At 49.9% G+C, this 16,017-nt stretch overlaps 1 protein-coding gene across 1 annotated transcript in view; it reads left to right on the top strand.

Moving 5' to 3' along the window:
• LOC144752867 (olfactomedin-like protein 2A) overlaps positions 1–16,017 on the top strand; it is a 172,021-nt gene that overhangs the window by 126,759 nt on the left and 29,245 nt on the right. The window contains exon 6 of the mRNA XM_078640700.1: positions 2,099–2,284. Within this exon, the coding sequence (XP_078496826.1) occupies positions 2,099–2,284 (186 nt within the window). The remainder of the gene's footprint in view (positions 1–2,098; positions 2,285–16,017) is intronic.

Genomic DNA, 16,017 nt, shown 5'->3' on the forward strand with positions numbered 1-16,017 from the left:
TGAGGGTGTGTCCTGCTGTGTGGGTGGGCCCCTTGATCCACTACTTGAGTTGGAGGATCTGCATGTCGCTCTCCAGTTGAGAGACGGCCGGGTTATCATTTTTTTTCGAAGTGGACATTGAAGTCCCCTATCACTATATAATTCTTGTACTTCAGGCAAACTGGGAGGAGCTGGGTAAGTAGCCTGGTACTGAGATCGGCTTTGTGACCTGGGGGATTGTAAATCACAGCGCCCGCCAGAATGGTGAGACCGTCAAGAAGTAGTTGGAAGGATAGTATTTCATGCTCATCCTGAAGTGCCAATTGAACAGGCTGGCAAATCAGATGGTCTTTAAACGTGATTGCTACCCCCCCTCCCTTTCAGCCATGCCTATCTTGTTTGACAATTTTGTAGTTGGCCGGTAAAGTATTGGCGACTTCTGGAGAGTTGTTATCATCCAACCAAGTTTCAGTAATGAAAACAAGATCGGGGTTCCTTTAGTTGAGAAGGTCCCAGATGTCGGCTGAGTGCGTTGGAACTGATCTTGCGTTAAAATGGATGCAAGATAATTTGTGGGGGTCTAGGGCAGCCTTCCTACCTGTCAGACTTTGCCTTAAACTACACCACTTGCATACAAGGCAGGAAATTGGGCCATACGTGTGGCCGGGGTGGAATATGGCACATTGTGTATGATTATTGCCTGTGTTATGCGAGAGTGCTTGCAGTGCATCTCGCTTATATCTAAAAGTGGTGTATGGGGCTGGTTTGTCACAGGCAGTGGTTCTGGCCCCTGGAGGCCCCGGACGGGCGCAGACGGGCTTGCCTTAGGCGCGCCTTCGCTGGCACATTGGTTTAATATAGTAGAGATTGCGGGAGATTGGCTCCGCCTTCCCGCAGACAGGATGTGCCCAGCGGATGGTCTGCCTGCTTCTTAAAACGCCCTCCACTCGAAGGGCACACAGCCAGTGTCAGGGGAAGTCAGTGACAGTGCAAATGAGAAAAACAGGTATTTTAAAAGAAAGCCTAAAATCGTTTTCTTAAAACCAGTTTGCTAATGTGTTTGGCAGCGAGTCTGGGAAGTCAGCAACAAAGCAAAATAAGCAAAGACAGATATTTTAAAAGAAATCCTAAAATCGTTTCCTAAAACCAGTTTGCTAATGTGTTTGGCAGCAGTCTTATCAATATATCTTTAGACACTGCTCACCATATTCAGTTTACAGTGAGGGGCGCGACCAACATTAAAGTGAAAGCGCGGTATGGGGTGCTTTCTCCCAAAAAGAAAAAATGTATAATTAAAAAAAGGTTCTGTAGCGCACCCGCTAATGTGAAAGCAGACCGTGCTGTAAATTAAATAAATACATAAGCGCAACCGTTATAATTATAGTGCACTGCACTGTAAATTAAATAAATACATTACTAATAATATTATAAAAGCGGGCAGTGTGCTGCAAGGCTGTGGATGGTATAGGGGAAGATCATTTAAGAAAATAGTGCTCACTGACTACATAAAGTAGACCGTGTAACAACACAAGTAAAACGTCCAGTCCTTATGGGAGGTTACAAATGCAGACAAGGCGGTACCAAGGAGGGACTATTAAGCCTATTCACGAATAAAAAGCAACGATTTAGAAAGGACAGTAACAGGAGCCAATTGAAAAGATGGGAGGGAAATGGGCGGAGCTTCTATCCCATACCTCAATACAGCACGCCTCGCAGAGCAAGGCTCAGCCTAAAAACAGTGATGAACTAAGCCAAATTTACGAACATTGAGTGTTTATGGCACTTGCAATGGTTTTCTAATTCATTTTTTAATTTCTCCCAGTGTTTGGAATCATGGTTCGGATTATGATGTGTGGGCCTTGTGGAAGCTGGTTATGGCTGCATCCCATGCTGTTCTCTCGCTGTCTAGACCATGGATTGGTTGGCATCACTTGCCTAGTACATATTCCAGGTGTTCTACCCATGTTTGAGGTTTTTTTAATGTCACCCTTTTGAATTTGTGCATGGAATGCTGGCAAGATGTTTGAACCCTTGTACCTCCCATTGTGAAACTCAGAAGCAGTCGCCTGGTTTTGGTCGCTCATCCAACCCTAACACCCTTTCCTTGATTTCCATGTAGTGCGCGAGGATGAATGCAGTGGTACTCTCCTGGCTATCGATCCACCTGTCTCACATGGCACTTACCGGAAAGTGGTTGGTGCTTGGATGAAGGATTCATTGTCACAGGAAGAAAAGATCTATATCACTGAGAACCTCTTTGGTAGTAGCTTACTGGAGTTCAGAAACTTGGAGCATCTTAAGCAAGGTAGGAACAGCAGGATCACAGACATTACATTGAGGAGACAATTGGGTAACATCCTAGTTATCGAAAGATGAAAGTTTCATTTGCCATACCCCTCCCTCACACTTCATTTATGAGTGAATTTTAGCCCCAGGATCCCATGCTGGTGGACTCCCGAGTAAGGATCAAATCAGATTGCGTGGGGCTGGATACTATGATGGGAGAATCTGTTTGCCACTGAGAATGTTCATGGACTGTGAGAGGCTTGTGATATTGTCTGGTTCGACCATTTATTGTCTCAAGTCCACTGAGGGAGAAGATACCCTTTTATCTGAAGATAGCAGTGAAACTGGCCAGTTTCTGGACTGTATCACATGGTGACGGGCCAATAACTAATAACTATAGAACTGGTCAAGACAACACTGTGGTGCTTAAAGCATTGCCTGTGACCAGGTAGTTAGATGTGTATTTTAGAGGGAGAAACATGTTCTGGATTCAAAGGCATGGGCGTCCAATGAGCTAGAGTGTCAGATTATTCCTGTGGCAAGTGTTTTGGATGTTGTTTTACAGCCTCCTTTGCAAATCGACTGTGTGCCCTTTCAGGATCTTTTGCTGAGGACGATAGGCTATTCAGGATAAAACACATGAACCTGGAGCACCAGGCACAGCTTGTAAATGCCAACAGGGCAGATTTCAGAGTCTTTCCTCAGGTGGGCACAGTCATGTGCCCCTCATATGTTGCAAACCTTTTCAAGTCCTAGGTCCTTCTCTAGCTGTGATGGGACAGATGAACCAGAGTCATGTATTTGCCTGATGTGGACCTCATTGTCCTATGGCCCAGTTTCAGTTGTTTCTCACACAGATTCATTTATGGACTCCTGCATCAATCCCAGATTTTCCTGGACTGTTTCCAAATGGGTTATAGAATGGTACCCTTGTGGCCAGCAAAGCGAGTTCCTGAGGACATACTGTGTTAGTTCAGTTTGAGCTTATTCCTGTGCTATCTTTCCATGAGGACCCAATGGCCAGAACCCAGTTAGTTCTATGTCTTTCCGTGTGTAGAGCATTCTCAATGCTGGCACCCAGCCACTATTATTCTGGGTAAACAGAACTCAGTATACTGCATCTAAAAGTCTGACATACATCTGAATATCTGGGACTCAATAAAAAATTATACCTGCTAGAGACGTCTAGCCGCAGATGTCTTACCTACCTCTCCAGAAGGTAGGCGCAGAATTGCACTGTGTCCAGAATGGTCTGATCAAAGGAGGAGTCTGAGAAGGAGTTCAGGTGTGATTTCAGCATGTTGATAGTGAAACTACAGTGAATGCAGGTGGTTTGCCGTAGTCTGGAGGTGGGTGCGGTCCCCATTCATTGAGATAGGGGAAGTTTGGGACGCCTGACCTTCGCAGATGTGCGGAAACCACTGCCATCAACCCGGTGAACAGTCAAAGTGCCACTGGTGAGACCTAATGGGAGCACAGCCAACTAGAAATGCTCCTAACCCACCGCGTCAGGTAAAGCCGATGGGCCTGCATGACAGGGATGCGAAAATGGGCATCCTGCTGGTTCAGTGGGACCAACCAGTCTCGAGCAAAGACAGGACATGAGCAAGTGTGAGCATCTGTGATTTCTCCTTTGTCAGGAAGGCTGTGGGATGGCACAGACTTTTCCAGATCTGTGCTGATGGCTGTAGATTCCTTGCCGACCCTCCCATACTCCACGATCAGCAAATTGAACTTCTCTGCCTACAGAGAACCTGCCAGCCCATAGTATTGGCACACGAGTCAGAACACCTTGGTGTGGCTGTGTGCTTCTGGCACTGAAACATTCACATAGAAACTGAGGTCAGCGTGCTGGTGTAGCACACTGCACACGTTACTTCCAGTGTGATGGCGTGGAAGAAATAAGTTACTTACCTGTAACTGTAATTCTCCAGTTTTGGAAACTTTCATAGATTCACATGCTTGAATCATTCCCCGTCGTCATGATGGGAGTCCCTGGTACTTAAAATAGTAGTAGTATAGACTCAAATAGTCATAATACACTAATAGGTATAGACTAAAGAAGGTCTAGGCCTCTTAGTTTAATAACCTATCATAGTCCTTATTAAAGAAAGGACCAAAATTATGCCCCAAACAATCAGCATCAATCACCCTCTAAAACACTCCTGAGCGAATCTCAGAGCCTCATATTTTCGCGCACAAGTGCTATATACAACCTGTTGAGACATATAAGGTGAGATCACCCCTGGGGAGGAGGGTGGGTCACATGTGAATCTGTGAAAGCTTCCAATATTGAAGACCTACAGTAACAGGTAAGTTAACGTATTCCTTACTCCAGTATTGGAACTTTCATAGATTCACATGCTTGAATCAGATTAGCAAGCAGTTCGGTAGCACAATTACATTGTTTTGAAGCTTAGCAGGAATCTGAATAGTGTAACCTGCCAGCGATTACCAAACAGTAAAAAAGACATAACCATAACTGTAACAGTAAAGGAAAAACTTCCATCAGCGTTAAAGACAATACCCAAATTACCATATGGAAATGTGATACAGTTGAAAATAGGTAGTAGGGTAGACAGGGGTGGCCACCCTAATGGAACAGATGCCAAAGTACTGCCTGACCCACTGCTGTGTCATTGAGAACTGTTGAATCCAAGCAGTAGCGTCGAGTGAAAACATGTCTATTCTTCCACATTGCTGCCCGGCAAATTTCCGGGAGTGACAGTCCCCCAAATAAAGCTGTACATGTTGGGCCCGATTCACAGAACTAACTTAAGACAAAATCCTAAAGTTACTACCATTTTGGTATTCACAGAAGGCACTTACTCATTTCGGTATTCACAGAAGTTAGGAGTCCTAACTTTAGGACTCCTAAATGCCTTCTGTGAATACCGATAGTCTTAAAATTAGGATTTTTCACAATTTAGTAGTAGTAAAGTTAGGACTCCTAACTTTAGGACTCCTAAATGCCTTCAGTGAATACTGAAAGTCTTGAAATTAGCATTTTTCTCAATTTTACTACTACTAAACTGAGAAAAATCCTAATTTTAAGACTTTCGGTATTCACAGAAAGCATTTAGGAGTCCTAAAGTTAGGAGTCCTAACTTTACTACTACTAAATTGAGAAAAATCCTAATTTTAAGACGTTCGGTATTCACAGAAGGCATTTAGGAGTGCTAAAGTTAGGAGTCCTAACTTTACTATTACTAAATTGAGAAAAATCCTAATTTGAAAACTTTCGGTATTCACAGAAGGCATTTAGGAGTACTAAAGTTAGGAGTCCTAACTTTACTACTACTAAACTGAGAGAAATCCTAATTTTAAGACTTTCGGTATTCACAGAAGGCATTTAGGAGTCCTAAAGTTAGGACTGCTAATTCTGTGAATACCGAAATGAGTAAGTCTCTTCTGTGAATACCAAAATGAGTAAGTGCCATCTGTGAATGCCAAAATGGTAGTAAGTTTAGGATTTTGTCTTAAGTTAGTTCTGTGAATTGGGCCCGTTGCCACTGAGCTCGTGGAATGGGCTCAGACTCTTGCAGACAGAGGTATGCCTGCTTTTTTGATGACAAAATTGGATTGGACTTGCAATCCATTTGGAAATACTCTGGAAGGCGGGAAACCTTTCCTTGGTGCACTGTATGCCACAAATAGTTGAGAGGTCTTACGGAAAGATTTTGTCTTATCTAAATAAAACTTTAGACAACGTTTGGCGTCCAATGAATGTAAAGCTCTCTCCGACAATTTCGTAGTATTCAGGAAGTACATTTTTAGTACTACCGGTTCGTCAAGGTGGAAATCAGATGGCACCTTGGGAATGAACTTTGGGTTTGTTCGGAGCAGAACTCTATCTGTTCTAAACTGCAAGAAAGGGTCCTTTATTACAAAACCATGTATTTCACTGAACCATCTGGCTGAGGTCAAAGCAAGTAGTAAAGCCAACTTGATTTCCACAGTGTGAATCATTAATTGTGAAAGGACCGTGTTCAATTTGCAGACTGGTGGTGGAGGTCTTACAGGCGGAAACGCTCGACAGAGCCGTTTGGGGAATTCTTTAATAATTCTAGACGACCATAGAGGTGAAGATGACAATGATCTCCTGTAACGGGAAAAGGCCGCTAAGTGAACTTTTATTGAACTATATGCCAAACCTGATTTTGTAACAAGCAGAAGCTAGGGTAGGATCTGTTCTGGAGAAGAAGACAGTGGATGTTAACTTTCCCGATGGCGCCAGATGCAGAAACGTTTTCACTTGAGGCAGTACATTTTGTTGGCACTGTCTGCCCTCGCTTTGGCTAGGATATCTCGCCATTCACTAGAAATGTCTAAGTGTAGGAATTCCTTGTATTCAGGAGCCAAGCTGACAAATGCAGGCTCTTGAGGTCCGGGTGTAGTATCTGAAACTGGTTCATGGCAGGAGATCAGGAAAAACTGGAAGTTTGAAGTGTGGGACCTGCGAAAGAAGAAGCAGTTCTGTGTACCAGTGTTGACATGGCCATGCCGGAGCGATGAGGATCAGTTTGCATGGTTCAATCTTCATCTTTCTCAGGACTCTTGGAAGAAGAGGAATGAGAGGAAAAGCGTAAGCAAGAGACTGGACCATGCAATTGAAAAGGCATTCCCCTATGACCCAACTTGCATAGTACCGGCATTTGCAGTTCTGGGGTGTTGCGAACAAATCCAAGTCGGGTGTGCCCCAGCGCAGGAATATGTTTCTCAGGGTTTGATGGTGCAGCTCCTATCCATGACATGATAATGTCAGTCTGCTTAGCGTGTCCGCAGTCGTGTTCTGTCGTCCTGGCACATGTTCTGCTCGGAGGCAGATTCTGTGATCTATGGCCCATTCCCACAACTTTTGGGCTTCCTTGGAGAGATGGGGAGATTTCGTGCCACCTTGCTTGTTTATATAGTGCATCATTGTGGGATTGTCCGTTCGGACTAGCACTGATGAATTCTGTATCCTGGGAAGAAACGCCTGGAGGGCTAGAGGCACAGCTTACAGCTCTAACAAATTTATCTGAGATTTAGTTTGAGCTTGATGCCACTTTCGGCTTACTTGGAGATCTTGAAGGTAAGCTTCCCATCCGTCTAAGGACGCATCTTTTGTGTTCACTAATGGTGCGGCTTCTTGATGCAAGGACATTCCTACCGATAAATGGTCTGTGTCTAACCACCACTCTAGGGCCTTCACCGTACCCACTGTTTGTTCAGCTCGTCTTGAAATGGGTGCATCCTGAGACGACAAAACGGGATCAGTGGTATGCATGACGACATCATCCATAAAAGGGATTTGAAAAGACGGAGACTTTCTTCTTTTGATGGAATTTGCCAGAGCGAGACTGTGTCCAGTTGCACTCCTAGAAAGACAATCTTTTGTGATGGATTCTAATAGGATTTTTGTTGATTTATAGTCAGACTCAAACATTTGAGAGCTGTGCAGGCCCTTGTGAATGATCTTGCTTCTCGCTCGTCCAGATACAGGAAGACTTGATGTTTCCACTGTCTTAGAAATGCTGCAATCGGAGCGAGACACTTTGTAAAAATTCAGGGCGCAGACTTGAGGTGAAATGGGAGCACTCTGAACTGGTAGTGGCATCCGGCTACCACAAATCTCAGGTATTTTCTGTGTTTTGGGTGAAAAGGTACATGGAAATAGGCATCTTGGAGGTCTAATGTTGTCATGGAATGGTGTTGGTTCAGGAGCTTTAATACCTCTTGCAATGTTATCATTCTGAAAGATTGTTCTTTCAGATACAGATTGAGATTTCGAAGGTCCAAAATTGGTCTCCACTGCCTTAAGTTCTTTTTGATTAGGAAGAAACGGGAGTAGAAGCCTGTGCCCTTGCTTGTGAATGGTACTTTCTCTATTGCCCCTTTGTTCAGAAGATTTTTTACCTCTTGCTGAAGAGCCCTGAGATGCTTGTGGTGGGAGGCTTGTGGGGGCCTGGTAGGCGGTTTTTGGGTGAATTCTAGAGTGTGTCCAAATTGAACTAGGCGCAGAACCCACTGGTCCCTAGTAATGGTTTGCCACTGGTGGAGGAAGTATGAAATGTTGCCTCCCAGGCGGGTAAGACTGAAATAATTGGCTTGGTGAACTGAGAGTTGGAGCCGGAGCCAGAGCCAGAGGTATATCATTGACAGCGGTTAGTATCCTTGCCGGCCCCGTGATGTCTTTCCTCTATTCACTCTGACATAGGATGTCTGAGGTGGTTGTCTTTAGTGGAACTGAGGCCTGTATGACTGTGACATGGAAGAATATGCCGGATCACAGTACTGCTGATATCCTCCTCTATAGGAAGGTTGCCCTCTACCCTTTCACCCCCAGAAGGGAGCTTTTCTCAACTGCAGCATCCCCAAAGACTTGGCAGTATCTATATCTGCCTTGATAGATAGTTTTAAGGGCTTCCTCTACATGGGTGCCAAACAGAGGCTCTACATCATGTGGAAGGTCCAATATTTTATTTTGAACCTCAGGACGAAAAGAGGTGGCTTAAGCCAGCCCTGTCTTTGTAGAACTGCTGCTCCAGCTAGTTATCTAAAACCTGTTACAGCCACATCCATTGCTGAGTCTATTATCTTGTTTAATGTTCTCTCTCCTTCATGCAATATTTTTTTGCCTCCACTTTAACATCTAACGGCAGTTGATCAATGTAAGAAGCAATGTCAAACCACATCAGACAATCATAGAGCCCTAAGATCGCCAAGGAGTTTGCTGCCTTTACTGTTAGAGCTGGCATTGACGAGAATCATTTCCTAATCGAATCTAGATGTCTGCCCTCTCTATCCGGAGGTGTAGAAAGAGGTACTGTAGGATTTCTTGAGCAGGGTTGGGCGGCATGTATCACTGCTGAGTCTGGTTCGGGTCCCCTGTGAGGCATGCTGGGGCGTCATCAGTGGTCTCATACTTTTATCCAGACGTGGAAGCACAGATACCACAGAGGCTGGCTTTTCATTATTCTAACAAGAACCTCCTGAGGCGGAAGCCGGGAGTAGCGCTAGCTGAAACTTACTTTTTAAAATTGTGAAATACTGTGTGTTTTTAGAATTTGGAACCGATCCCCTAGCACTCACTTGAGCATTCCCCTGACAGCAGACTGAACGCTGTCACGGGCAGAACTCGCCTTCCTGCCGCCATTACCGGCATCGAGGAGCCACGAGACACGCCCACCTCTGTTGGCCACGCCCCCCCTCACCTAGTATAAACAGTGCGCGCTGAGTACGAGCGCTGCACTGAACAAGAACCTCCTGAGGCGGAAGCCGGGAGTAGCGCTAGCTGAAACTTACTTTTTAAAATTGTGAAATACTGTGTGTTTTTAGAATTTGGAACCGATCCCCTAGCACTCACTTGAGCATTCCCCTGACAGCAGACTGAACACTGTCACGGGCAGAACTCGCCTTCCTGCCGCCATTACCGCCATCGAGGAGCCACGAGACACGCCCACCTCTGTTGGCCACGCCCCCCTCACCTAGTATAAACAGTGCGCGCTGAGTACGAGCGCTGCACTGAACAAGAACCTCCTGAGGCGGAAGCCGGGAGTAGCGCTAGCTGAAACTTACTTTTTAAAATTGTGAAATACTGTGTGTTTTTAGAATTTGGAACCGATCCCCTAGCACTCACTTGAGCATTCCCCTGACAGCAGACTGAACGCTGTCACGGGCAGAACTCGCCTTCCTGCCGCCATTACCGGCATCGAGAAGCCACGAGACACGCCCACCTCTGTTGGCCACGCCCCCCCTCACCTAGTATAAACAGTGCGCGCTGAGTACGAGCGCTGCATTGAACAAGAACCTCCTGAGGCGGAAGCCGGGAGTAGCGCTAGCTGAAACTTACTTTTTAAAATTGTGAAATACTGTGTGTTTTTAGAATTTGGAACCGATCCCCTAGCACTCACTTGAGCATTCCCCTGACAGCAGACTGAACGCTGTCACGGGCAGAACTCGCCTTCCTGCCGCCATTACCGGCATCGAGGAGCCACGAGACACGTCCACCTCTGTTGGCCACTCCCCCCCTCACCTAGTATAAACAGTACGCGCTGAGTACGAGCGCTGCATTGAACAAGAACCTCCTGAGGCGGAAGCCGGGAGTAGCGCTAGCTGAAACTTACTTTTTAAAATTGTGAAATACTGTGTGTTTTTAGAATTTGGAACCGATCCCCTAGCACTCCCTTGAGCATTCCCCTGACAGCAGACTGAACGCTGTCACGGGCAGAACTCGCCTTCCTGCCGCCATTACCGGCATCGAGGAGCCACGAGACACGCCCACCTCTGTTGGCCACGCCCCCCCTCCAATGCCCAGAATAACTACTATAAAACATGTGTCTCTGCCGGAAGCGCAGCGGACGAGCGCAGCGGGCGAGACGATGGCGCGCCGAAGGCGCGCTTAAGGCAAGCTCGTCTGCGCTCGTCCGCGCTAGGCAGAGCGCAGAGCCAGACCCTATAGGTAATACCACCTACCCCACGCGCAGATATGCTAGGGATACATTAATACATCTTAACAAAGAGGTACAAGACTCTTGTCTATGCTCTGTATCTGGGGACCATCCCCACAATCGATGCTCCCATTGCCCGTATAAATTTACACTCGCCGGGCTTGAAAACCCATCCCCCACCCCAATGCACATGGCTCTAATCAACTGCAGATCCCTTCCCAAGCACTCATTTGAAATCTACCAACTGCTGGAAAACCATGAGCTTGACGCTCTCTTTCTAACGGAAACCTGGCTAGGACCGGACTCCGACCCCGACATTATAAATTCCCTACCCCCGGGCTTCCTAATTCACCACATGGACCGCCCCAAGGGAAAAGGTGGGGGTATCGCTATAATTTACAAAGACCACCTTTCCTGCCGACTGCAAGGCAGTCTTCTCCTAGACTGTGAAAACGCCTTGTTCTCAATTCAAGTCTCCCCATGTAAAACCATGTCGGGCTTCCTCATCTACCGCCCTCCAGGACCCCTAGGCCAATTCTGTGAATCCCTTATGGAGCACACATATACACTGGCCGCTACGCACTCCACCTGTATGATCCTAGGTTACCTGAACATCCATTTTGATAAAAAGGAAAACAAGGAGGCGTGGCCAAGATGGCGGAGTGAGAGGACGTGTCTCTCCGTAGCTCCTGCCAACGGCCTGCATTTCGCACCGGTTCTGGCGCCTTTCCCGACCGCAGTCGGTGTCCAGGGCTGCCGGAGCCGTCTTCGCACCAGAGCAGACCCCTCTGGGGGTAATTGCGGCGCTGCAATCGGGAGCCGCGGAGGTCTGCGGCCGAGAGGTGCCCATCCCCCCTCCGGCCTGGGAACGTAGCCAGCAGCCGCCGAGGAGGCAGCCCAACGGAACGTAACCGCAGTGAGGCCTGAGTACCGCGATTACGGCGGGGGGCCCGGCGGGCCTGACAGCGGAGGAAGCCAGCCGCCAGCCGGACAGCACTAACAGGGGCCCCGCCAAGGGCGGAAAACAGCGGCGGTCGTCGGCGCTGCAGCCGGAGGACATGGAGGTCTGCGGAGGTCCGCGACAGAGAGGAGCCCATCCCCCCTCCGGCCTGAGAGCGCGGCCGGCGGCAGCCAGGGACACAACCCAACGGAGCGAAGCCGCTGAGGGGCCTGGAAACCACGGGACGGGAGGTGAGGACAGCCCCGGGAGCGTGGTGGGCGGCGCTTTGCTCTCTGTTGAGCAGGCAGTGGTGAAGGGGACCCTACCGGCGGGCATATCGGCCCGAGGCCTGCGGCGCCCTGCGTGCTTGCCCCACTGTTGCTGACTGCTCCCACACGGAGAGCCCGGCGAGGAGGGGGCCCTTGACTCCCCCCGCCTTGGAAGCCTGAGGCCCCTTTCGATGGCACACCAACCGTAGATACAGTGGCCCACGGACGTCTAGTGGGCGGTGGCGTTCGGCCCCGGCCCCACGGGCATTCATCGATTCCTGGAGACCCTGATTCCCTGAGCCCCGAAACTGCGACGAACGGACGGCGGCCGCAGTGTCAGAGTTTGAGACAACACAACGCCATATTTGCCTGGGTACCAGGGAAGGCACCCACCGAGAAGGGGGTCTGGTGGGGACACCTCACACGTTGGCAAGCGCATTGCGGCACACGACCGGTGGTCCACAGGTTGGTCGTGGGAACGGGGGTGTTCGGACCGCCGAGACAGAGGGATGTCCACGGGCAGGCCTCCCCGAGGCAAGACAATAAAGGAAATGTTTGCCAAGACGCAATCCCCCTTACAGAAGGGCGCCGTGTACCCTGCGACGAAAAGAGCGGACCGGGCCGCGGGGGAGGGCACGGAGCCCATAACGAAGGCCTTCTTGGAATCCCTTTTTGCCTCCCTGCGTGACGATATCCAGACCTTCAAGTCTGAGTTCACTAGTGAGATCCGCGAGGTCCGGCGCAACATGGACGGCATAGGAGAACGAGTGGCGGACCTGGAGGCCAAGGGCGACGAGAGGGAGACGGAACTCTCTACCCAACAACAGGAGATCATCCGCTTACACGATCAACAGGTAGACTTGCAACTGCACCTGGAAGACTTGGAAAATCGCTCCAGGCGACATAATATCCGCATTCGCAATGTGGCCACATCTGATGCCACTCGGGACGTGTTTCGATATGCCAGGGAGCTCTTCAACCATGTATTGGGGAAACCGTTGGACTCACCCCTACAGCTAGACAGGGCCACAGGACGGGTCCGCCCCGCGTGGCTACTGCCCCTCCTCCCGACATCCTGGTGTGCGTTCAAGACTACCGGACCAAGGAAGACATACTGCAAAAGGCGCGCCAGAATCATCCGATTGTGTTCCAAGGCACCTCGCCGCAATTGTATCAGGATTTGGCGGCACTTACGCTTCACAAGCGCCGGCTCTTCAAACCGGTCACCTCCTTCCTGCAGCAAAAGGGCATCCAGTACAGCTGGGGCCATCCCTTCCGCCTCGTCTTCAAGATGGAGAATAAGCAGTACCAGCTCCGTTCAGTCTCTGAAGCCTGTTCTCTGCTTGGCATTGAGATACCAAAGGAAGAGGCGGAGGGCCCGGAGCCGAAGCATGCAACGGAGGGGAAGTGGCCACAATGGACCCAACAACGGCGACGGAGGCGGGTCAGGAAGCCGCAGGCGACGGAAATCGAGGCGGGACAACGAGCGGCAGTAGATGCGGTGGCTGCAGACGGCGGCACTGGTCCCCCAGGATGAACGTTCCACGACGCTGTTTGATTTGACCGTCTGCTCTGGTCATGGGGCCGTTGGCGGGAGGAAGACTCCCGATCTACACAGTAGGACTACCTTACTTTACCTCCTATTCTTCTTTTCGTCCTTGGATGAGAGACAATGACATTTTTTGGGGTATACATTGCAAGTTTGCAGTTGGGGGGGAGGGGAATGGTGAGTTGGGCGGGGGGGAGTTCCTGGGAGTTGGGGAAGTGGGGAGGGAGGGAGGGGTTCACGGTCCATGGTCGACGGGCGGGGTATTGAGTCAGCTATTGGGGGGGGGGGCAGCGATCCCGGGGGTTGGATGAGTCTGCCTGTCAATGCGCTGGGCAATGCCCTCATAGCTATTTGTCCTTCTTTATCCTGTTTGATGGCGTTGGGTGACTTTGTTGTTCTCACTCTGAATGTGAGAGGCCTGAATAGCCCAGTGAAGCGCAAAGCAGTGCTCCTGTTTCTAGAACATTCCAAGGCGGACATCTGCCTCCTGCAAGAAACGCATCTTTTGGCTAAAGATTGTCCCCGCCTCCATTCTCCCAAGTTCCCGCAGCAGTTCTTCTCCTCCTGCACCGAGAAGAAGGCCGGGGTGGCTATTCTGATAACGCGCACTTTTAAGGGCAAGATAGTGGGTAAGATAGCGGAGATTAAGGGGCGGTTATTGGTTTACAGGTTCACATTGGGAGACTTACACTACACGATTGGCTCAATATATGGGCCGAATGAGGGGCAGGAGAAGTTCCTACACTCCGCACTTACAGAGGCGACTGCTACACTAGATCGACATATCCTGTTAGGGGGGGACTTGAATTTAGTTCTAGATAATGTGCTCGACCGCTCCTGCCAGCACGTTAGTCAAGTTGGAGCGCTGTCTACATCTGGTTTGGCCCGCCTGAAAGACCTGGGGCTGGTGGATGCTTGGCGCGAGCTTCATCCGGGTGTCGTGGAATACACGCACTTCTCAGCAGCGCGTAAAACATATGCGCGCCTAGATTACTTGCTTGTCTCCACAGCGGCGCGCACACTGGTCACCAATGCTGAAATCGGCACGGCATCCCTTTCCGATCACGCCCCGGTCATGTTCACCCTGACGGGGCCGCGGGCACAGCGCTCGGGTAGAGTATGGCGGCTTCGGGACTCTCTGCTCTTTAAGCAGGATGCGGTTACCAGAATACAAAGAACCATAAAAGACTACCTGACCCACAACAGCAATGGGGACACCGCACTGGCCACTCAGTGGGCTGCGCTTAAGGCCGTACTGAGGGGTGAATTTATATCGATTTCCGCTGCTGAAAACGCGGAACGCCAGGCCAAGAGGGACGAGCTCACCCACAAAACCAGGGAGTTAGAGCACATTCACAGACGGACGGGGGCCCCGAGAATTTGGCGCCAGCTGCGAGCTGCCCGTCAACAGTTGGCGGCACTAGACATGGACAGGGCGGAATACCCAGCGTTGCGGCTGAAACATGCCTACTACACTGGAGGGGACAGGTGCGGGCGTCTCCTGGCGCATAAACTCCGTACGGTTGCCCAGAAACGGGAGGTGAAGGACCTGAAACGGCGGGACGGCACCAGTGTCACCGAGGATCGGGCGATAGCAGGGGCCTTTAGCTCCTTCTATGCCACTCTATACGGCGCTGACCCACCTGACCCTGATGCGGAATCTGCCTTTCTCGACAGCATTCCATTGCCTGCCCTGACTCGGGAACAAGTGGAGGTTCTGGAGAGAGACATACGTCCGGAAGAGGTCATCTCAGCGATCTCTCGGCTCAAACTTGGGAAGGCGCCGGGGCCGGACGGCTTCCCGACGTCCTTCTACAAAACCTTTTGTGTTCAACTTGCTCCGCTCCTGGCCAGACTTTTTACTTCGTTTGCGGAAGATGGGGCGATCTCCCGGGACCTGCTAGAGGCTTCCATTGCGGTCATACCCAAGCCGGGCAAGGACCCCACCGACTGTGGGGCATACAGGCCCATCTCCCTCTTGAATGTTGACCTTAAGCTCTACACGGGGATCCTCGCCTCCAGATTGGGCCCCTGCATGGGAGGTCTCATTCATCCAGACCAGTCGGGCTTCATCCCGGAGCGCCAGACCTCTGACAACACCAAACGGGCCCTCCATCTTATCGAGAAGGCGGCCCGCACACAGCGCGAATACATGATGCTGGCCATCGATGCAGAGAAGGCCTTCGACAGGGTTCATTGGCCCTATCTGGAGAAGGTCCTGCAGAAGGCAGGTATGGGACCCAAGTTTCGGACCAGGGTTCTGAATTGCTATAAATCCCCTTCGGCCTCGGTTAGAGTTAATGGCTTGTCATCGCCACGTTTCCAGATTGAAAGGGGCACCAGGCAGGGGTGCCCGCTATCCCCTCTCCTGTTTGCCCTCTACATGGAACCGCTAGCTCAGCTCCTTCGATCTAACCAGGACGTCAGAGGCATCAAATTTGGAGCTGATGTCCACGTCATCAGTCTCTACGCGGACGATGTCTTGCTTTCGCTCGCGGATCCCCAGAATTCTGTTCCCGCTTGCATGGCTGACCTTGACAGGTTCGGTTGCGTGTCGGGCTT

This window comes from Lissotriton helveticus, chromosome 5_1 (genome assembly GCF_964261635.1).
Source record: "Lissotriton helveticus chromosome 5_1, aLisHel1.1, whole genome shotgun sequence".
In the NCBI taxonomy this organism is placed as follows: Eukaryota; Metazoa; Chordata; class Amphibia; order Caudata; family Salamandridae; genus Lissotriton; species Lissotriton helveticus.